General features: G+C 19.7%; 5 protein-coding genes across 5 annotated transcripts, besides 63 other annotated features; 3 read left to right on the top strand and 2 right to left on the bottom strand.

Annotated features, from left to right (window-relative positions):
* Nucleotides 1-80: a repeat region.
* Nucleotides 81-89: 9 nt separating this feature from the next.
* Nucleotides 90-252: a microsatellite.
* Nucleotides 253-344: 92 nt separating this feature from the next.
* Nucleotides 345-494: a microsatellite.
* A 5-nt stretch (nt 495-499) lies between these two features.
* Nucleotides 500-575: a sequence feature (AT_rich).
* A 3-nt stretch (nt 576-578) lies between these two features.
* Nucleotides 579-644: a microsatellite.
* Nucleotides 645-647: 3 nt separating this feature from the next.
* Nucleotides 648-833: a microsatellite.
* Nucleotides 834-880: 47 nt separating this feature from the next.
* Nucleotides 881-1,054: a microsatellite.
* Nucleotides 1,055-1,127: 73 nt separating this feature from the next.
* Nucleotides 1,128-1,249: a microsatellite.
* A 1-nt stretch (nt 1,250) lies between these two features.
* Nucleotides 1,251-1,401: a microsatellite.
* A 30-nt stretch (nt 1,402-1,431) lies between these two features.
* Nucleotides 1,432-1,589: a microsatellite.
* Nucleotides 1,590-1,669: a sequence feature (AT_rich).
* Nucleotides 1,670-1,686: 17 nt separating this feature from the next.
* Nucleotides 1,687-1,809: a microsatellite.
* Nucleotides 1,810-1,819: 10 nt separating this feature from the next.
* Nucleotides 1,820-1,858: a sequence feature (AT_rich).
* Nucleotides 1,859-2,010: a microsatellite.
* Nucleotides 2,011-2,078: 68 nt separating this feature from the next.
* Nucleotides 2,079-2,207: a sequence feature (AT_rich).
* A 58-nt stretch (nt 2,208-2,265) lies between these two features.
* Nucleotides 2,266-2,344: a repeat region.
* A 48-nt stretch (nt 2,345-2,392) lies between these two features.
* Nucleotides 2,393-2,564: a microsatellite.
* Nucleotides 2,565-2,575: 11 nt separating this feature from the next.
* Nucleotides 2,576-2,859: a sequence feature (AT_rich).
* Nucleotides 2,860-2,974: 115 nt separating this feature from the next.
* Nucleotides 2,975-3,163: a microsatellite.
* Nucleotides 3,027-3,163: a microsatellite.
* Nucleotides 3,164-3,282: 119 nt separating this feature from the next.
* Nucleotides 3,283-3,303: a sequence feature (AT_rich).
* On the bottom strand, nt 3,290-4,273 carry EDI_257660 (uncharacterized protein; the record flags this gene model as incomplete). Its single annotated transcript, XM_001740356.1, has 1 exon — nt 3,290-4,273. The coding sequence occupies one exon, from the start codon at nt 4,271-4,273 to the stop codon at nt 3,290-3,292; it is 984 nt and encodes a 327-aa protein (XP_001740408.1).
* A 111-nt stretch (nt 4,274-4,384) lies between these two features.
* Nucleotides 4,385-4,499: a microsatellite.
* Nucleotides 4,500-4,864: 365 nt separating this feature from the next.
* Nucleotides 4,865-4,889: a sequence feature (AT_rich).
* Nucleotides 4,890-5,074: 185 nt separating this feature from the next.
* Nucleotides 5,075-5,118: a sequence feature (AT_rich).
* A 47-nt stretch (nt 5,119-5,165) lies between these two features.
* Nucleotides 5,166-5,205: a sequence feature (AT_rich).
* Nucleotides 5,206-5,315: 110 nt separating this feature from the next.
* Nucleotides 5,316-5,888, top strand: EDI_257650 (uncharacterized protein; the record flags this gene model as incomplete). The annotated part of the gene is made up of 1 exon (XM_001740355.1): nt 5,316-5,888. The coding sequence occupies one exon, from the start codon at nt 5,316-5,318 to the stop codon at nt 5,886-5,888; it is 573 nt and encodes a 190-aa protein (XP_001740407.1).
* Nucleotides 5,889-6,055: 167 nt separating this feature from the next.
* Nucleotides 6,056-6,108: a sequence feature (AT_rich).
* Nucleotides 6,109-6,115: 7 nt separating this feature from the next.
* Nucleotides 6,116-6,175: a microsatellite.
* Nucleotides 6,176-6,664: 489 nt separating this feature from the next.
* Nucleotides 6,665-6,692: a sequence feature (AT_rich).
* A 20-nt stretch (nt 6,693-6,712) lies between these two features.
* Nucleotides 6,713-6,761: a sequence feature (AT_rich).
* Nucleotides 6,762-6,825: 64 nt separating this feature from the next.
* Nucleotides 6,826-6,849: a sequence feature (AT_rich).
* A 326-nt stretch (nt 6,850-7,175) lies between these two features.
* Nucleotides 7,176-7,420: a sequence feature (AT_rich).
* Nucleotides 7,421-7,450: 30 nt separating this feature from the next.
* Nucleotides 7,451-7,517: a sequence feature (AT_rich).
* Nucleotides 7,518-7,600: 83 nt separating this feature from the next.
* Nucleotides 7,601-7,661: a sequence feature (AT_rich).
* Nucleotides 7,662-7,770: 109 nt separating this feature from the next.
* Nucleotides 7,771-7,872: a microsatellite.
* A 170-nt stretch (nt 7,873-8,042) lies between these two features.
* EDI_257640 (uncharacterized protein) lies at nt 8,043-8,534 on the top strand (the record flags this gene model as incomplete). Its single annotated transcript, XM_001740354.1, has 1 exon — nt 8,043-8,534. The coding sequence occupies one exon, from the start codon at nt 8,043-8,045 to the stop codon at nt 8,532-8,534; it is 492 nt and encodes a 163-aa protein (XP_001740406.1).
* Nucleotides 8,535-8,887: 353 nt separating this feature from the next.
* Nucleotides 8,888-9,071: a repeat region.
* Nucleotides 8,977-9,257: a repeat region.
* Nucleotides 9,128-10,259: a repeat region.
* Nucleotides 10,254-10,468: a repeat region.
* Nucleotide 10,469: 1 nt separating this feature from the next.
* Nucleotides 10,470-11,055: a repeat region.
* Nucleotides 11,048-11,588: a repeat region.
* A 5-nt stretch (nt 11,589-11,593) lies between these two features.
* Nucleotides 11,594-11,765: a microsatellite.
* A 28-nt stretch (nt 11,766-11,793) lies between these two features.
* Nucleotides 11,794-11,860: a microsatellite.
* A 58-nt stretch (nt 11,861-11,918) lies between these two features.
* Nucleotides 11,919-14,294, bottom strand: EDI_257630 (uncharacterized protein; the record flags this gene model as incomplete). Its single annotated transcript, XM_001740353.1, has 1 exon — nt 11,919-14,294. The coding sequence occupies one exon, from the start codon at nt 14,292-14,294 to the stop codon at nt 11,919-11,921; it is 2,376 nt and encodes a 791-aa protein (XP_001740405.1).
* Nucleotides 14,295-14,333: 39 nt separating this feature from the next.
* Nucleotides 14,334-14,368: a sequence feature (AT_rich).
* A 17-nt stretch (nt 14,369-14,385) lies between these two features.
* Nucleotides 14,386-14,421: a microsatellite.
* Nucleotides 14,422-14,466: 45 nt separating this feature from the next.
* Nucleotides 14,467-14,612: a microsatellite.
* Nucleotides 14,613-14,901: 289 nt separating this feature from the next.
* Nucleotides 14,902-15,024: a microsatellite.
* Nucleotide 15,025: 1 nt separating this feature from the next.
* Nucleotides 15,026-15,102: a microsatellite.
* Nucleotides 15,103-15,159: a sequence feature (AT_rich).
* Nucleotides 15,160-15,164: 5 nt separating this feature from the next.
* Nucleotides 15,165-15,239: a microsatellite.
* A 2-nt stretch (nt 15,240-15,241) lies between these two features.
* Nucleotides 15,242-15,409: a microsatellite.
* A 118-nt stretch (nt 15,410-15,527) lies between these two features.
* Nucleotides 15,528-15,699: a microsatellite.
* Nucleotides 15,609-15,789: a microsatellite.
* Nucleotides 15,704-15,882: a microsatellite.
* Nucleotides 15,874-16,050: a microsatellite.
* A 9-nt stretch (nt 16,051-16,059) lies between these two features.
* Nucleotides 16,060-16,183: a microsatellite.
* Nucleotides 16,184-16,292: 109 nt separating this feature from the next.
* Nucleotides 16,293-16,520: a sequence feature (AT_rich).
* Nucleotides 16,521-16,569: 49 nt separating this feature from the next.
* Nucleotides 16,570-16,611: a sequence feature (AT_rich).
* Nucleotides 16,612-16,621: 10 nt separating this feature from the next.
* Nucleotides 16,622-19,375, top strand: EDI_257620 (DNA double-strand break repair Rad50 ATPase, putative; the record flags this gene model as incomplete). The annotated part of the gene is made up of 1 exon (XM_001740352.1): nt 16,622-19,375. One exon carries the CDS (start codon nt 16,622-16,624, stop codon nt 19,373-19,375), a length of 2,754 nt encoding a protein of 917 aa, XP_001740404.1.
* Nucleotides 17,896-18,058: a microsatellite.
* Nucleotides 18,569-18,696: a microsatellite.
* A 213-nt stretch (nt 19,376-19,588) lies between the features above and the next one.
* Nucleotides 19,589-19,618: a sequence feature (AT_rich).
* A 664-nt stretch (nt 19,619-20,282) lies between these two features.
* Nucleotides 20,283-21,170: a repeat region.
* Nucleotides 21,051-21,816: a repeat region.
* A 17-nt stretch (nt 21,817-21,833) lies between these two features.
* Nucleotides 21,834-21,857: part of a repeat region that runs on past the window's edge.

Here is a 21,857-nt window from a genome sequence, read left to right as displayed (position 1 = left end):
ACATTATTAATTACCCATTTTAATAAATTTGATGAAATAGAATTTAATACATATCCTAAATGTAATAATAATAATGAAATTGGTCAACGAAAAAAAGCAAATAAGAGAAAAATGAAGAGAAAGAATGATATGAAAGAAAAAAAGTGAAATTAAGAAATAGAAGAAGATGAAAAGAATAAGAAAATTGAGATTATAAAAATAAAGAAGATAAAAAGGAGTAATTCAAAAAGTGATAATAAAAGATGAAAAGAAGGATTGAATAATGGTGTATTTTTTATGACAGAAATTAGAAATATGAAATAAAAAAAGCATTTAATTTATTGATACAAATTATTTAACATTATTTTATTTATGCAATTTATTTTATTTATTTTTATTTTTATAATTTTTATTTATATATATTATTTATTATCTTTTTTCTTTTTAATATATTGATTATTTTATTTTATTATTTATTATTCTTTTATTTATTTTTCTCTATTCTTTTATTTGTTCTTTCTTATTATATTTATGAAATATTTCAATATTATGAAATAATTTTATTGTTTAATTATTTAAATGATTTATATTAAAATGAATTTATTTTATATTTCATTGTTTTCTTTTATCTTTATTTTATATTTTAATAATTTCTTTAATATCATCATTTTATATTATTATTATTATATTTATTGTTTCATATTTTTATTGTTTATTATTATTATATTTTTCATTTCTTATTTTATTTTAATTTATTATTATTATTATTTATATTTCTTTTCTTTCTTATTATTCTTCTTTATTCTTATTATTTATTTTATTTATTTATTTTTTTATTTTATTTATTTTCATTTGATTCATATTTTCATTTCTTGTTTTGATTATTTTGATTTGATTTAAGTTTAATTTTTATTATTATTATATTTTTGATTATTAATATTTATTTATCATTTATTTATCATTTGATTTTATTATTATTATTTGATTTATATTTATTATTTATTTCTTTTATTATCTTTCTTTTCTTTATTCTTTATATTATATTTATATTTCTTATTATTTATTTTTGATTTTAAATGATTGTTTCAATATTCATCATTTTATTTATATCTATTATCTTAATCTTATATCATTAATTTCTATCATTAAATATTGAATAATCAATGTGATATAACAAAATAATTTAAATAATATATCATTATAAAATAAAATAATTAATAAATGATTTCATAATAAATATTAAATTCATGAAATATTGAATAATATAATACAAAATGATAAATAAAAATAAAAATGATAATAATAAATAAATAATAATACAAAATATAAATAATAATAAATATAAAAATGATATAATACAAATATATTAATCAAATTAATATATAAATAAAAATAATTAATAATAATAAACAAATAATAAAATTGAATATATTTTTTATTAAACAATCGAATAAATAAAATAAATAAAAAATATAAATAATAACAGAATAAGAATAAAAGAAATATATATAATAAATAAAAATAATAAAAAATAGATAGAAAAAGAAATAAAAAAATAAAATATAATAAACATAAATTAATAAAAGAATAATAAGAAAAGATAAAATAAATAATAAATAATAAATTCATATGATATATATAGAAGATATAAAAATTAAATAAATAATAATAAATGATAAAGAAATAATAAGAGAAAAGAAATGATATAATAATAAATAAAATATATAAATAAAAAGATAAATAAAATCAATATAATATAAATAAAATAATAATAAATATAAAAAGAAAATAGATATAAAATATAAAAATATAATCAAAATAAAAATAAAATAAAGAAATGTATTAATATATAATAAATTATATATAAATAAAAATATATTAATATATAAAATAAAATATAAATAATAAGAATATAAAACTAATAAAATATGATAAATATAAAATATAAAAATAATATGATGATATATATAATACAATAATAGAAATAAATATAATAATAAAATACATAAATAAAATAATAATAACATAATAATAAAAATGTATAATTACATTGAATCAAATATCATTTCTGAATCATTTATAATTCAGAACAATTTACCATAAAATGATATAAAATATAAACAAATATAATTGAATATAGAATGATTATTTAATTTACTTTTTTATTTTTTATTTTTTTTAGGAACAAAATAATAAAAACTATTATTTTATTGATTCAAAATATTTTTCCCTTTTCTTTTTTGTTATTTTTTATTTAGATGCATTATTTCTTTGCTTATTTTGGTTCCCGCCCATAACTGGGGGAATCGAAGGATTGAAATATTTTAGGGTTCTGTGTGGTGTCTCTGACGTCTACCTTCGAATCCTAAGAAATAATGAATAAAATAAAATAATTTGATTTGTGATTATTAGAATTTATTTATTTGTTTGTTTTAATTATTTATATTATGTTGTATTCATTCAATTATTATATTAGAATGTTTATATTTTATTCTTTATCATTTTGATTATCTGAAATTATTATTTCATTTGTAATATATTTATTTGATTTATTTCTTATTTTCTATTTCTGATTATTATTTTATAATGTGATATGTTATATAATAATTGTTTATTCAATTATAATAAAATTGAATGATATAAATATAAGTATACATATGAATTATTATTTTATCATTATATTCAAATGATATTCATTTTATGAAATTCTTTTATTTTTTATTTAATTCATTCAAATCATAATTAAATTATTATATGAATGAAATAATTAATTCATTTAATTGAAAATATCTTAAAATGAAATAGAATTTATTTTGTTATGAATTTATTATGAATTATTAAATATTTCATATTAAAATAAATACATTATTCAATATATATCACATTAATTGTTTATTCATTATGTTATAAATCAATGAATTCATTTTTATTCAAACATTCAATAACTGTTAAATGTGAAGTAAATAATAATTTATTATCTCATAATTCATAACAAAAATAAATGAATAAATATAATGAAAACAATGACATAACAGATGTATTTCATGAACATAAAATAACAATATAATTAATTAATAATGAGAATAAGAATAAAATATAATAATAAAGAGTAAAATAACACAAATAAAGAAGAAATAGAATGATAGAATAAATTAAATAACATACAAACAATAATATAAATAAATGTATTTAACTTAATTCAATTAATTTTATTGTAATAACCATTTCATTTGTTTATTAATAATCTCTTTTATTATTGAAATTTCATATTCCATTATTCATTAAAACACTCTATTGATATTGTTTTATTTTATTTTAATTTTTCAATACATCCACATCCATAGAAACATGATTTCCCAAATGATTTAATTGATGATGGTATGTCAATTGAAGTTAATGATGAACATTCATAAAAACAATAATTTCCAATTGATGTTATTGATGATGGTATATTAATTGATGTTAGTGATATACAATAAATAAAGCATTCACCCATTATTGATGTAATTGTTGTTGGTATATTAATTGATTTTAATAATGAACATCCTGAAAAACATCTATTTCCTATTGATGTAATTGTTGATGGTATCATAAATTTATTAATATCTTCTTTTATAATATTCTTTCCATTTACCATTTTTAAATGTTCTGGTATTGAAATACTAATTAACACTGGTTCATTTATAAATATTCTTTCTTCACTTATATATTTTACATTTTCAATACTCATATTTGTTAATGATCTACAAAACATAAAACATCCATTGCCTATTGATGTAATTGATGATGGTATAGTAATTGATGTTAATGATGAACATCCTGAAAAACATCCATCTCTTATTTTGTTAATTGTTGATGGAATATTAATTGATTTTAATGATGAGCATTGATAAAAACATTCATTTCCTAATGATCTAATTGATGTTGATATGTTAATTGATGTTGATATGTTAATTGATGTTAGTGATGTACATCCATAAAAACATTCATTTCCTATTTTATTAACTGATGATGGAATATTAATTGATGTTAAAGATGAACATCTTGAAAAACAACCATTTCCAATTGATTTAACTTCTGATGGTATTGTATTTCCATATTTATATCTATCATATTGTGTATATTCTATATGTTTATATTTGTTTCCTGTTCCTTTCTCTTGAAAATATGTTGAATAATTTACTGCATACCATATTATTTCTTTAAATATTTTTCCATCATTAAATATTTCATCATATATTATTATAAATATGAAATGTTTCAATATTATGAAAGAATCTTCTTGAATATTCATTTAATGGAATTAGATTAAAATGAAATCTTTCCATGTTTCATTGAAATCTTTTAATTCCTATTTCTAAATTAATAAAATCTTTAATATCATTAAAATACATTGATGTTATCATTATTTCATTATATCCTAATCTTCTTTGTTTTCGTTCTTTGTTATTTCTTGTTGTTGTATTCTCTCTTCTTGTTTTAATTTTATTTGAATTTATTCAGTTTTGTTCTTTTCGTTTATTCGTACATCTCAAAACAAAATTTCAATGAATGAAATTGTTAATGTTTTGTTGTTAAACTGATGAAGTGCTTTTCTCTTCAATAAGTTGAGAGTAATTCTTTTGGTTTTTCTTTTTTCTTTTTGGTCTGTCTCAGCTCACTGTAGTTTTTATTGATTTGATTTTTCTTTCTATCGTCTCATAACACTGTTGAACTCTCTGTAGACACTCATCTTTTGCAAATACTCTGTTTCATTGTTGGTGTTATTGTAGAGAGTTATTCTGCTTATTGATTGGTACTAAAGACTGAACAATATTCATTGCTTTGTGTGTGAATAAGAAAAATAGTTGGTATTCAAAAATTGAGAAAGAAAATATTTTTGTGGTAAATATTATTATTATTTTATTATTGTTTGTTTATGTTCATTTATTAAAAACAATATTCTTTCCATAAATCATGCTTTATTTTTGTTTTTTTTACTATTTTCCTATTTTTTTGTTGATTTATTAAAAATCAAGTTGGTATTTTTATTATCATTTAAATTACAATAACAGAATGATGTCTACACATAATTCAATCAGTTATTCAAACGTTCAAAAAATAAATAAAAGTTAATAAAAAATAAATTTTTGTAAAAATCCTTTAGAATGATGACAAAAGAACGTGGAGGATTTTCTGGAATTTAGTAAATTAAATAAAATTATAAAAAAAGTAAGAAATTTTTTTCAAACAATCCTTATGTAGTTTTCTTCTTAATGTTTAATTATTGATAATTTAGAATAACTTTCATTAAAATACTAAATAAATACAACAAATTATTGAACAGTATTAACTCAATGAAAGTTATTTCGTTTAACCAACCACAATATCTTCATTATACTGATGAAAAAGATAGAGCAGAGAGAATTGTTAATATTCTCTCTAATAAAGAAGTGTTAACTTTGTATGATTCAAATAATAGTTTATTAACATCTAAAACAATATTTAATTACATCCAAAGAGAACAAGATGTTTATTTTGTTGCAGAAGATGATAAGGACAATTGTTTTGGTTGTTATATATCAAAAGCACCATCATATATGGGAATTGGAATAACAGATCAACACCATTACATCTTTTCTTGTTCATTAGAAAGTGATGAAATAAATACATTTGATTATCGGATACTCACTACATCTGTTTACATCCCATTAGATTTTACTACCATTTTTAATTGTCCTTCTGCTTTTTCTGTTGATGACCAATTAAATTGTTCATTCTCTAAAGATATTAATGTCATTTATATGAAGGAACCTAATTCGTATTGTGATGTTTCTAAGTATTTTCCATGTGTAGAAAATCAAAATTCAATTCCGTTGAAAAGAATACGTTTCTTTACATCAAATACTATTATTAGTGATAATTTGTAGAATATAATTGATTATTAATAACCAATGAGATAAGATATACACTATGTAAGTAGGATGTAGTAGGAAAGTGAAGTTAGTTAATGTTAACATAGTAAATAAGAATAGTGAAGATATATAGTGATATAGATTTATATTTAGTAAATGAAGTAAAATGTAGTTTTCTTTTCTTTAATTTTCTTTTATTAATTTTCTGTATTATTTTTCAATTAAAAAATAAAATGAAATGATTATATTTATTCTTTATTTTTATTCTTTTATTCTTTTTGTATTATTTTGTATGTTTATTTGATGTTGTGTATTATAAATTACGTATTAGTCAAATACAATTTTATTTAATCTATTCCATAAATGTAAATTAAATCATTTTGTTGTTCAAATTGTTTTAATTGATGAAAATATGAGATGTTAATATTTTTTTATCTTCATTCTGTATTCTTGTTGAAATTGTTAATTCAATAATTACTTTAACATCTTTCTAATTATACATTGTTGTAACACTGATTAATTAAATGTTTTAATTAACAGGAGTAATATTTAAATCTACTATTTTCATGATATTTATCATATGATTAGTTATTGTCTTTATTTTCTTCTTGTTCATGATTTATTCGAATGAGACGTAACAGTTAAGTTGATGGCTGTATCAATTAAATCATATAACATTGTTTCAATCATATTCAATATATTTGATGTATTTCATAATCACGATGATTTACATTTTGAAATGATTGATGAGATTATATTTCATCAATTATTAATACTATTCATCTGTTTTGATTTTTATTTTGTTAAATAATATTAAATCAAGTCGTAAACAAGTTATGATATAATATTTAGATATGATATTATGATAAATAAATATAATAAATAATTGATATCATATATAGTCAAACTTATTCAAACTTATCATTGATATTTGATTATTTTCATAAAACACAATTTATTTATTTATTTATTAATACTCCATTAAATGATTTATTTAACATCATTTCACATAATATATTCATTATTTTGAATATTATTCATTTAGAAATGAAATGTATTGATAAATTATGATCTTATGATAGAATTAAACCATCAAATATATCATAATGTATTACAAAATCAAAATAAATAAAAGCATTATTAATAGTATACAAATTACTATTCTTTTGATGTAATGATATTTTTGTTTTATAACTTCTATACATTCAGATAAATATACTTTTATTAACTTCTTATCAACTTACTCATTGAAACATTCATTAACATTAAATAATAATTTAGATTGAATATCATTACAAAGTGATTATAAAACAATATAAATATTAATAATTTCATTTTATTTAATATTCATTGTATATCATCTAATTGTAATAATGATTATATAAAATAAGAAATGAACTTAAATGATAATCAATTCATTTATTAATTTGTTATCCTTTTCATATTTAATAAATGAATTGTATTAATGAAATAATAATTGATAATTTAAAATAACATACTCATTTATTAATTTCATAAAATCGAAATCAATTTTTTTATTTATTTTTCATTTACAATGTTTTATTTATCTTTCTCTCTTAATAATATTCAACATATTTTAATGTATTATATTAAATACTAATGATAATTTAATCTTTATTTAATCATTCATCATTTTACATGAATAATTGTTTCAACATTCATTACAACAATTAAATAACATAATAATGAATGAATACATAGATTTCATTTAAATCAAATTAAATTAATAAAATGGAATGATAAAAACAATTTTAATTTATTAAATAACTCTTTAGAACAAGAAGTTTTTGATTAGTTAATTGAGAGCATGAAAATGATAAAGAATAAAATTGAACAATGATAGATTTAATGAAAAATGAAATATTTCATTTCATTCAAAATATCAAATAACAAAATAAATAAATAACAAAATATAAAAAAATAACATTCTATTAATAAAATAATAAATTATATAAATTATAATAAAATGATAAAATAATCATTATTTCAAATATGTATTTTATTTCAAATATGTATTGTATTTAATAAGTTAAAAACATAATGATATAATAACATGGTTAGTTTTTATTATAGTTATACAATTCGTGTGCATAGTTAAAGTTCTTAAATTGTTAGTCTTTGATTATTAAAACCTAACTTCAACACAAAATGAATAAAGCAGAAGTATATGCCTATTTAGATGAACATAAGATTCAGTACGAAGTTACTGAACACAAAGCAGTATTTAACATGAAAGAAATCTCTGATATTAAACTTCCATATCCCAACTCAGAAGCTAAAAACCTTTTCATCCGTGATGATAAAAAACGAAGTTATTATCTTTTGTCTGTTCATGGTGATAAGCATGTGGATTTGAAGAAATTTAGAAAAGACAATAACACAAGACAATTATCATTTGCTTCAGACTCAGACTTACTGAATACACTTGGTTTGATTTCTGGTGCAGTGTCACCCCTTGGAATATTAAATGACAAGGAAAGAAAAGTTCAGGTTTTTATTGACAAAGAATTTTTAAATAGTGCTGATGGTCTTATAGGAGTTCATCCAAATGATAATACTGCCACAATTTGGTTGAAAGTTAATGACTTAATTGACATCATAAAATCTCATGAGAATGAGGTGCATGTCATAGAGTTTTAAGGAAGAGTTGGTGATCCAATTTATTAATCAATTGATTGATTTTTGATTAAATTAAATGATAATAACGAAAAGTGTTTATGGTTTTATTTTGAAGAAAATAAGTAATTTAAAAGATGAGTAACATCTAATACAATTAATACTTAAACTAACATATATAAACAATCAATTATAGATTGTTTATGCCATTTTATTGTGAATATTAGTTATATTCATTTGATATAGATTTCATTTGTATTTATGTCATTTTATCTTTCTTTCATTTGTTTCTTTTCTTTATTCTTCATAACATTTACTACACCCACTTCCTATTATTATCCTTATTTAATGTTTTTGTTTAAAGTGATGTATAAGATGAAACAGCACAAAAGTATAAAACAAACACAATAAAAGAATGATAAATCAATAACAATAAGAAATATAAGTGATAGAAGAATGAGAATGTATATTAATTATAATGAGAAATACATTAATTATCATCATAATCATTATATTTTCATTTATCACTTCATCCACTTCATCATATTATTTAATAATAATTCAAATAGAAACAATTAGTATTATCATAATACAAATAATTATCATAATAAAACAAAAAGAAGATATAAACAATATCAAATTAATAAACAAAAACAAATAAGAAATAAAAGAAATGATAGAAATAGTAAAAGAGAATCCAAAATGAATAATTAAAAGAATGAAAAGAGCATTTGGTAAGAAAATTAATTTCAATGAATGAATATAATACAATTAAACGAAATAAAACATGATGTAAACAAAGTATTTGAATTTGTAACAAATAAATTAAATGAAAGATATTTAAATGAATTGAAAGAAATGTAGTGAATATATAAGAAATGTAAATTGTATATTTAATAATAAGAAATTATCAGTAGCCACATGGTGGTCATTAAATATAAAAAGAAATGTATTCCTCCAAGTAGTAAAGATACAAGAAAGAGTAACTATAACAGGAAATATTAATTCTAAAATACTTAATTGTGATGTTTTAAAATATTGTAAACATTGTCCTAACACAATTGCATCTATTAATCATATTTTGTTAGGATGTCATGTAATGAAGAAGAATCAAATATTAAAACACGATTATGTATGTAAACAAATATATAAACATATATTATTTACTCATTTTAATGAATTTGATGAAATAGATTTTGATACACCTCATAAGTGTATTAATAATAATGAAATGGTTATAAATTACAATAAAGATTTATTGGTTAGTGACAATTCTTTTAATGTTAGAATACCAGATATATATTATCAAATCATCAAAGAAAAAATTGATATATTAATGATGTTGATATATGTCAAGATAGAAATAATGAATTAAACTATATTTACAAAATAAATAAATACAAAGAATTACAAGAGAAGCTAATACAAAGTAGAGAATTAATTTATGTAGAAATAATACTTGTAATATTAACAATCAATGGGTTGATACATAATGAATCAGTAATAAGATTAAAGACACTAAAATTACAAATTGAATTCAACAAAATACTACAAACAATTATTATTAAAATCATGAAATATTTAATGTTCTACATATTTAACACTGTACATTAGAAGAGGGACCTTCTAATTCTCATATGTTAGAAGTGAACTCTAATGTAGAAGTAGAACATATTGAATTCACTGAAACAATCACTTCTCAATAATCATAATATCAAATTGTGGATTTATCTATTATTTGATATTTTTTTTATTTCTTTTTTTCTTCTTCAACGGTATCTCGTGTTTTTTGAATCATTTCATTTGAAATGGTTCGTTCTTTTTCTTTCTTTTTTGTTTAAAGTTCTTTAGTAGTTTCTTCTATTTCTTTGATTTTATTTTGAAGTGTGTTAATTTCTTATTTGTTATCTTCTTCTTTCTCTTATATTTTTTATTTATCTTATTTTTAATTTATTATTTGATTCGAAGATAGTACGTCAGAGACACCACACATTTCCCTAAAATATTTTCTTCCTTCGATTCCCCCAGTTATGGAATGGTTATGACGTTGCGTTCGGTTAGAAAAACATTTTAATCAATACTGCAAGAATAGCAGTGTTTATTATGTACAATGACAGAATATCATTGACAATAAACGAATGGGTATTTATAAAGATGTTATTATTATTGTTAGAATGCAAGTATAAATGATAATATAAGATTATCAAAAGAAAAGGGTCTAGTGGTTGATACTAAAAAGAATATTAGCCAATAGCAATACAGTAGTAATTATATACTCTCCTTAAAATAATAAAATAAAGAAAAATTTTAATACACATCGAAATTAAAAAGAAAATAAATAATGAATATTTAAATAATTGATGTTTAAAATACTTTATTGTACATTAAATAAAGAGAAAATGAAAACTCATAATTCAACAACTAAAATCAAAGAATAAGCCAAAAGTTGATGAACAAATACATTTAAAGCAAATGGATTAGTTAATTCCGCTGAGCAAGTAACAACAGAAAATATTTCTATTAATACTTAATTAATACTTTTTATTTTATTATTATCGTAGTTTTACTTCATTTCTTTGTTTTTTGTTTTTGATTCATTTTTCATTTGTTTTAATATCTTCTTCATTTATTTTGTTTTATCTTTGAATTCTTATTTGTTTTTCTTTATTATTTTATTATTTATTATTGAATATAATTCTTGAAGAATATTATACATTTTCTTTATCTTCTAATTTTTTATATTTATGATTATTCTCATTCTCATTTTCACTTGTTATTCTTTTATTTTTCTTTTGAATTTCATTTGTTGTTAATAATTTAGATTTCTTATTTGTATAATATTTATTATCATTATATTTACATTGATTCTTATTTGTTTTTATTTGTATTCTTCTTTTTCTATTCACTTTTCTCTTGTTGTTTCTTTTATCGTTGTTATTATGCATTTTATTGTTATTTCATTCATTCTTTTCTTTGAACTTGAATATCTGTTTGTTGTTTGATTTTCTTTACAAGACTCTATGGTATTACTCAATAAGCATGGTATCAAAATATGATATATATTCTGAATTGATAAAACAAACAAAATAAAACAAATAAATAAGAAGATAAATAAAATAAGAAATAATAAAGATATAAAATAAAGAAAATAAAGATATAAAATAAATAGAATAAAAAAGATACAAAAGAATAAGAATATAAAAATAAGAATAAAAATAAATAAAGAATAAAAAAGAATTATAAAACAAATATAAAGAATGATATATCAATCAATAAGATAGAAAAGAATAATATCAAAAAGAATAAATAAGAAAATAATAATAATAATATAAATGATAATCAATTATAATTTATTTCTACTTCAATTTATATTGTATTTCATTTATTGTATTTTTATTTCATTCATCACTATTCAAAACAATTTCTTGGTATTCTTTTATTTTTCTTTAATTCTTCTTCACATCCACATCCATAAAAACAAGATTTTCCAAATGATGTAATTGATGATGGTATATTAATTGATGTTAATGATGAACATCCATTAAAACATCCATCCCCTATTTTATTAATTGATGATGGTATATTGATTAATGTTAGTGATAGACATCTATAAAAACATTTATACCCAAATGAAGTAATTGATGATGGAATATTAATTGATTTTAATGATGTACATTCTTTAAAACAATTAAGTCCTATTTCATTAATTGATGATGGTATATTAATTGAAGTTAATGATGAACATTTACTAAAACATTTATCTCCTAATTTAGTGATTGAAGATGGTATAATAAATTCATTAATATCTTTATTTTCAATATTCTTTCCATTTATTATTTGTAGATTTTCTGGTATTTTAATACTAATTAACACTGGTTCGTTCATAAATATTCTTTCTTTACTAATAAATTGTAGATTGTCTATATTCATTGATGTTAGTGAAGTACATCCTTCAAAACTATTATTTCCGATTTCAATAATTGATGATGGTATATTAATTGTTGTTAATGATGAGCATTTTTTAAAACATTTATTTCCTATTTTACTAATTGATGATGGTACAGTAACTGAAGTTAATGACGTACATATACTAAAACAGTAATCTGGTATTATGCTAATTGATGTAGGTAGTGTAATTGATTTTAATGATGAACAATATTCAAAACAATTATTTCCTATTTCACTAACAGATGATGGTATATTAATTGATTGTAACGATGAACATTCATAAAAACATCTATTTCTAAATGATGTAATTGATGATGGAATGTTAATTGATGTTAATGATAAACATTTTTTAAAACAATAATCTCGTATTTCATTAATTGATGATGGCATGTTAATAGAAGTTAATGATATACATTCCGAAAAACAATAATTTCCTAATGTACTAACAGATGATGGTATATTAAATGTTGTTAATGAATAACATTCTTTAAAACAAGAATCTCCTAATGTACTAACAGATGATGGAATGTTAATTGATTTTAATGATGTACATTTATCAAAACAAGAATCTCCTAATGTACTAACAGATGATGGAATGTTAATTGTTGTTAATGATAAACATTTATCAAAACAATAATTTCCTAATGTACTAACAGATGATGGAATGTTAATTGTTGTTAATGATGTACATTCATAAAAACAATAATCTCCTATTTTAATAATTGATGGTGGTATATTAATTGTTGTTAATGATGAACATCCATAAAAACATTCATTCCCTATTTTAATAATTGATGATGGTATGTTAATAGAAGTTAATGATGAGCATTCTTGAAAACAATAATCTCCCAATGTACTGACAGATGATGGAATGTTAATTGATTTTAATGATGTACATTCATCAAAACACCAATCTCCTATTTTAATAATTGATGATGGTATATTAATTGTTGTTAATGACGAACATTCTGAAAAACAATAATTTCCTAATGTACTAACAGATGATGGTATATTAATTGATTTTAACGATGTACATTCTTTAAAGCAATTATTTCCGATTTTACTAATTGATGATGGTATAGTAATTGATGTTAATGATAAACATTTTTTAAAACAATGATCATCTAATTCACTAATTGATGATGGTATGTTAATTGTTGTTAATGATACACATTTATAAAAACACCAATACCCTAACTCATTAACAGATGATGGAATATTAATTGATGTTAGTGAAGTACACTCTCTAAAACAACCACCTTCTAATTTAGTAATTGTTGTAGGTATATAAATCGATGTTAATGACGAACATTCTGAAAAACAATAATTTCCTAATGTACTAACAGATGATGGTATATTAATTGATTTTAATGATGTACATCCATAAAAACACCAATACCCTAATTTACTAACAGATGTTGGTATGTTAATAGATGTTAATTCACTACAATATTTAAAACAATAATCTCCAAGTGATTTAACTTCTGGAGGGATTGTATTTCCATATTTCTTTCTATCTGATTGCGAATATTCTATATTTTTACAGATATTTCCTTTTTTCTTTTCTTTTAAATATGTTGAATAATTTACTGTATACCATATTAGTAATTTAATTATTCTTCCATCATTAAATACCATACTGCTTTCAGTATAAACATGAAATGTTTCAATATTAGGAAAGAATCTTCTTGAATAATTATTTAATGGAATTGGATTAAAATGAAATCGTTCAATATTTCCTCTAAATCTTTTAACACCCATTTCTAAATTAATAAAATCATTAATATCATTAAAATACTTTGATGCAATCATTATTTCATTATGTCCTAATTTCATTATTGATTTATTATTTATTAGTTGTTTTATTAGTTCTTCTTTTTATTTTAAATTTAAACTTAAATTATTTTTAAGATAATCGTCATTTCATTTATTATTATTTTATTATTATTATTTTTTTATTATTTATTTTTTATTAAGAAACAAGATTCAAACAAATGATATTATAACATTTATTATATATTGTATTATTTGATTGTTTTCATTGTTTTATTTTATTGTTTGTTATTTTATTGATTTTATTTATATTTATTATCATTATCATTTTATGTATTCTTATCATGATTTATTCTTTTATTATTTATTCTTTTTGTATTTATCATATGAAGTTGTTTGTTAAATATGATATTAATTCAATTAGTATTTTGTTATGTGTTTATAATTTGTGTTTTGTTAGAATTAAATGTATTGATGTAGTTAAATAGTGATGCATCATTATTCATTCATTTCATCATTTCATTCTTATTATTATTTATCTATTTCTAATTTGTTTTAAACTATGTGTATTTGAATATGTGATAACAAAATATAAAACTGTTAATAGATACTACAAATATCATAATGAATGAAAATTGTATTTGTTAATTAAATCAACTTCATTCATATGAATTAAATATGAATGAAATAACAAATTGTTAAATAAATTAAATCTAAATCAATTAATAAATAAATAAAATATGTTAATCTGATAATTATAAATTGAATAAATAAAATAAATGAAGATATTAATGATGAAAATGAAAATAAAGAAAGATAAGAAGATGAAATAATGAATATAAAAATAAAAATAAATAAAAAATATAAATAATTTAAATATTATTAGATTTAAAACTATTTCATATTTAATTTCATTATAAATTATTATGATTATTTATATTATTTCATTTTAATTTCATCTTTTTATTATTAATTTATTATAATTTACTATTTTTTATTTATTTTATTAAACTATATTATTATTATTAAATATTATATATTTAAACTATATTTTATTTTTTTATAATTTATAATTAATCAATTAATATCTATGTTGTAGAATATTCAATTATTTAAATGAAGAATATAACATATAAAACTATTCAAATAGAATATATTTTAATATTATTTTATATTATCATAATTGATCATTTTATCATTTATATTCATTCATCATTAATTTCAATTCATATTTCACTTTTATTCTATTTATTCACTTATACAATCCATTTGATGATATAAATGAGATGATATGATTTATTGTTATATTTACGATTCATATTATAATTATTCACTTTTCTAATTATATTATTTTGTTGTTTTTATCATAGATTCTTCTTTTATGTTTTTTCATTACTTTTATTCTACTCTTCATTTTATTTTCATTTCTATCACTTCATTCATTTTCATTTTAAAACTTATTCTTATTTTCTTTCATCTAATTATTGTTTTGTTCATCATATTCTCTTATATATTCTTAATTCTTATTTATTCATTTCTATTTTTATTCATTATTATTCATTATCTATTTCTTATTGTTATTCATTTCTCTCATTTCTTCATTATAAAGATACTGTCATTTCTTTATTTCTTATTAATTGATTATTCTATTATATAATGGAAATGTACTTTATTATTTTTTATTTTATCATCATTAAATAATAATTTATATTGAATATATTTACAAAATGATAAAATAATACAAATATTAACATTTTCATTTTATTTAATATTGATTCATTGTATATTATTTAAATTATATTTTAATATTATGATATATAAAATATGAAATAAACTAAATGATAATCAATTCATTTATTAATGTTATTAATATCTAATTTCATAATCAATAAATGAATTGTATTAATGAAATAATTGATAATTAATACATTTATTAGTTGTATTATTTCATTTTATTTATTTTAAATGTTTATTTTATCATTCATCATTATAATGAACACATTTATTAAACATTCATTAAAAAAAATAACTCATTAATGAATAATTAAATAAAGAGAGAAGAATATTTAATTTGAATATAATTGAATGATAAATTGAATATCAATATTTATTATTGAATCTTTAGAATAACATTTATTTTATGTTTAAATGAATGAATTCATCAAATTAAATAAAATTAAAATTAAACAATGATAAATTTAATGAAAATGAAATATTTCATTATCATTCAAAATAATAAATAACTAAATATAAAAAAGATAATACTCTATTAATAAAATAATAAAATATGTTTGTTATTTTCAACCATCATCTTATTTCTATCTATGTATTACTTTTCATTTATATTAAGAAAATTAAATGAACTAAAAAATAAATAATTGAACTATTTAATGAAAGTCACTAAACCATCAAATTATAAAAGAAGAACGATGAAACAACTCGATATGGTTTATTTAATGAAGGTGGCACTTCATGTTGAAGACATGAATGACGTCCAAAACATTGAAATGGTTAATAAAAAATGTGGGGTTGCAATTAACTCATTAAAAATTAGCCCATGGTTTACATCAGAAAAAGACGTTAATAAGTTTTGTAGAATATTTAATCCACCGACCTGTAATTGCAATTTGTTGAATGTTGATGAAAGTGTATTAATGAAAGTTGAAAAGATAAGGAATTATGACTTACAACATTTTTTAAAGCGAGTAATGGAAAATAACCAAAACAATCAAGTTGGTCAGGAAGAATTAAGTATGGCAGAAGAAGAAAAAGAAAGACTAATTAAAATTATTCAAAAAGTGGAGTCTATGACTTGTCTTTTTTATGCCTCAGAGGAAGTGATAGGAATTATTATTCAAAACATGAAAAAAGGAATTAAAATAAGATGTAATGAGTCAATTGCAAAGAAGTTTGATACAATATTTGATAAAATGAAAATAAATGAATCATTTTATCCAAGCGAAATGATAGTTGTAGGAAGTACAAATGGAAAATGTATTAAAAATGTAGAAAAAAAGAATGTACTAATGATTTGCTATTGTCAATTGACGGATGAAATATTAATGGATATACCAAAATCTATTCGAGTATATTCAACCAGAGTTTTTATACCAGAAACAAACAATGAAAGCAATGTTAAACATATTAGATCTTCACATGAATTATTGTTTTCAAATATAAAACCTAGATTTCAACAACCATTTAAGGGCACTGTTGATATTAAAATCAATATAAACGATATAAATAACGAAGAAAATAGAAAGAAAGTTCACCAAATTATTAATGATCTTTATGCTAATTCTCTTACAATTTATGATAACAGAAAAGGACTGTTTGGACAATGTAATGAATTAATAGTATTTGAAACATCACAATTACCTGAATCTATCAAATATATTTCTTTTAGTTTATCGGATTCAAAATTAATAATGAATAACAAACGTATTGAGTGTGTAGAAATGCATGGACAAGGATCTTCACTTGAACTTCAATCAATAAATAATTTAAAACAGTTAAAACTACAGGGAATTAATGAAATAAAGATAAATGAAAAGAATGAAGAACAGGGAATTACAACAACTAATAAAAGAAGATATTGGAAAGAAATACAAGAGAGTATCTACACATTCCAAAATCTTGAATTACTTCGATTGGACTATTGCTCTAATTTAAATATTAGTTTAATATCAAATAAATTAAAGAGTATTGAAGTAATTAATTGTAGAGAATGTAAAATTAATATTAAATCAGATTGTATTGAAAGATTGAAATTAGAAAGAAATAAACAAACACAAATCAAATTATCAACAAATAAATCAAATAATATTTGCATTAGAGAATGTGAGAATTTCAAATTTGAAATAGAATCTAATAATGAACAAAATATTGAAATAATAGAAGGAAATCAGATTAATGTAAAATCAAAATGTCCAATCAATAAACTGATAGTATCACAATCTAAACAAGTGAATATTACAGGAAATGAAAGATGTAATACAATGAAAGTTATTGAATCTACAATCAATGAAATTGATGTTAAACCAAAAAGAATTATATTTAAATCAATTGAAGAATACATTAAAGTACCTCTGAAAGAAGCAGAAGAGATATATATTGTATCAATGAAAGATTATATCTTTGAAGAATTATTTGATAAATGTAAGAAATTATGTATTGATGAATGTGAGAATTGTCAATTCATAATCAACAAGAATCAAATCAAAGAAATGAAAATAACAAAATGTAAAAATACAGAAATCACAGGGAAGTTAGATAATATTGAAGAAATCATCACAATAGATAATGAAGAATGTAATATTCCAGAAACAAAGAATGTTATAAAAGAAGATACAGAAATAATAGAAATAAATAATACAAATAAAGATATAGAAATAGAAACAGATAAGAAATATGTTATAATAAGAAATATTCATGATCATAATATTAAAATTAGAAGTAATATTAATAGTGATGTTACAATAGAAAATTGTAAAAAATTCAGATTTGAAGGAGAATATGAAGAATATGGAAATATTCAATTCATTAATTGTATGGGTAATGATACTCCATTTATTGGTGAAGAAACTACAACAAGAATTGGATGTGCTGAATCAGTAATGATTAACAAATTTGAGAATAACTATTTTAAAATTGGTAAAATTAAAAAATCATTAGAAATTATTGATAGTCAAATAGGTATTGGCGTATCATCAATTGATGATAACAATATCATTGACAAAGTGCATATTGAAAACACTAAATTATATGGAGGGGGTTCAATTGTACCATGTAACAAAGTCTGTATAATTAATAGTACTGAAACTTATAGTATCATTCGTCAGTGTAAAGAAGAACTTGTATTGAAAAGAATGAATGACATTAGAATTAAATTGAGTGAATCTTTGAAGAGGCTTGAAATGGAAGAGTGTTATCTAATTGATATTGATAATGACATGAAAGGAAAAGAAGTTAAAATGGTAAGATGCCATGATATAAAGATAGTTGATACATCAAATTCAATCAACCAGATTGACTGTGATAATGTTGAAGTAATAACAGAACAACAAAATGAAATGATGGGAGGATTTGGAATGATGAGAGGATTTATTCCTAATAACATGCCAATGGGAGGTTTTGGTGGTTGATTCAATCGTTAATACGAAACTAATAACACACATAAATTGATTAGTTTTTTGATAAGTTTGTTGTTTAGAATAAAAAGAAATGAACAAAACAATGTTATGACTAATGAATGATTAAATGAAATAATAAAGATATTGTTTTTGATTACAAAGTTTTATAGTTACTTGTCTTTTGTGTTATTTTGTTAAATCACATGAATGAAATAAGGTATCTCCAAAAAATAATATTTATTATTGATAATTTTTCATGACCATATTTCTCTACTCCACTAACAAATGATTTGGTTTTATTATTTGTTTCAATTCCTCTTTATTATTCTTTCTTCTTTTATCTAATCCATTTGATAACATTGATTATTTAATGGTTTATTCTTCAACTGTTATTTTCTTGTTTTATTTATTCATAGTAATAGTGTTATTTGTTGTAACATGTAGTAGAAATATACCAATAAATGTAGTATTAATCAATACTAACAAAAATGATTGTTATAAACTTAATGAAATTGGAAATAATTATCAACTATCCATAAAGATTCTATTAATTAATAAAATAAACTATGTGAAATCAAACAACTTATTGATTCATGAATAATAATTATTATGATCAACATAATTTATTTATCAAGAATATTGTTTTAAATCCTTTGATGTATACTGAAATCTTATTAAAACAAAAATATTGAAGAAGATAATAACAAAATAACTTATACTGTTTATATAAAAGAAAATTTACACTATATTACTATGGTTTCATCTACTTTTTCTTTATCTTATATTTTGTTGGTCTACTTCATGTCTAATAACCAACTCCAATAATTCATAGTAATTTTATAAAACGTATTTAATCTTCATTTTGTTTAAACTGATTTCTTTTTCTTCTACCAGTTTTACTTTCTTTTCTAAGTTAATAAAAAGGAGATAATTAAATGTTTTATTATATTTTTATTTATCTTTTATTCTTATTTCTTTTTATTATTTATTAAATTAACACATTGAATATGATTATTTCAAATAAAATAAAACAAGAAAGAAATATGTCCATTTTTATATTCACCATTTCATTCATTGGCAGATGAAAGAAATGGCTGTTCATATTCATTTATTGATTTTATTTTATATTCTTTTTTAGTTTTATATTTCAAATAAATAATAATGAATAAAAATCATTTCATTTCAATTACAACGATTCGTTGTGGTGTGAAATATTCTGGATATTGTTTTCCACAAAGTGTATTTGTTATTCCATTATATGAAAATGAATATTGATTACAAAATGATTCTGTTTTATAATTTTCTTTACTAACACAAATATTACTTTTATATACAAATAAAAACAAACTATTATGTGATTGGTTATATAAAATAAATCGATGTTGTGGTTGATTAATATCAAATTTCATCATTCCTTGAATTCTTCTTTTTGATTTTAATGAAAATAAAAATGAATTTGGATCATTTATAAAATCTCTAATTTTATCAATTTTCACATTAACATATCCTCCAAATTTATTTCCATCTTTATCTTCAATGATAATTATTATATGTTCTTTATTTATTATTCTTTTATCAAATACTGATATATCCCTATTCCAATTATCAATATCTGAATCAAATATTATATTAGATACTTTTCTATTTGTCCATTCTTCTAGTTGTTTCATTTCTTCTTGTTTCTTTTTTCTTATAATTTTTATTATCTCTTCTTTTATTTTCTTTCTTCTTTGTTTCTTTTTCTCTCTTCTTCCTCTTGTTTCTTTTTTTTCATCTTCTTCTTTTATCTTCTTCCTCTCTAAATAATCACTATAATATGGTTTCCATTCTTCTTTCTTTTTGTTAAATTCTTGTGTGATTTTATATTTTTCTTTTGGTGTTCTGAATGGTTTATTTTTTATTATCATTTCTTCAATTGAAATGATTGTATTGATTATTTCATTCCGTGTTTCACTTAGTATTTCTGAATCATTATTACATTCTTCTATTATTTTCTTCATTTGATTCTTTATTATTTCTATTGTTTTAATTGTTTCTTGACTTTTTGTTATTATTAGTTTTCTTCTTCCTTTTGTTTCATCATTTCTATCAAATATTCCTTCTCCTCTTTTAATTGCTTCTGAATATGTTTCATCTGGTTTTATTTCAAATATTTCATTTTTAATACTTCCTAAATAATATTGATACTGTTTAGTAGTATCATCAATTGATTGTTGAATATTTGGAAGTGTTTCTATTTCTTCTTTAAAGAAATGAGTGTTCTTGTTTATTAACTCTTCCATTTTAATTTAATGTATTTAAGATTAAAATCAGATGATTAAATAACTAAAACACATTTATAATATATCATTTTTATTTATTATTTTATTATTTTATTGATGATTTCATTTTATTCATTAAATTAAATGTTATTTGTTTTTTATTGTTTTAAATAACAATAATATATAATAAAATTAATAATAAAATATTATTTAATAGTATTAATGTATTCTTT

Source organism: Entamoeba dispar, genomic scaffold (assembly GCF_000209125.1).
Source record: "Entamoeba dispar SAW760 scf_1105229462877 genomic scaffold, whole genome shotgun sequence".
In the NCBI taxonomy this organism is placed as follows: Eukaryota; Evosea; order Mastigamoebida; family Endamoebidae; genus Entamoeba; species Entamoeba dispar.
Note: the sequence above shows the minus strand (reverse complement) of the source record. Positions and strands in the feature narration are given on the sequence as shown.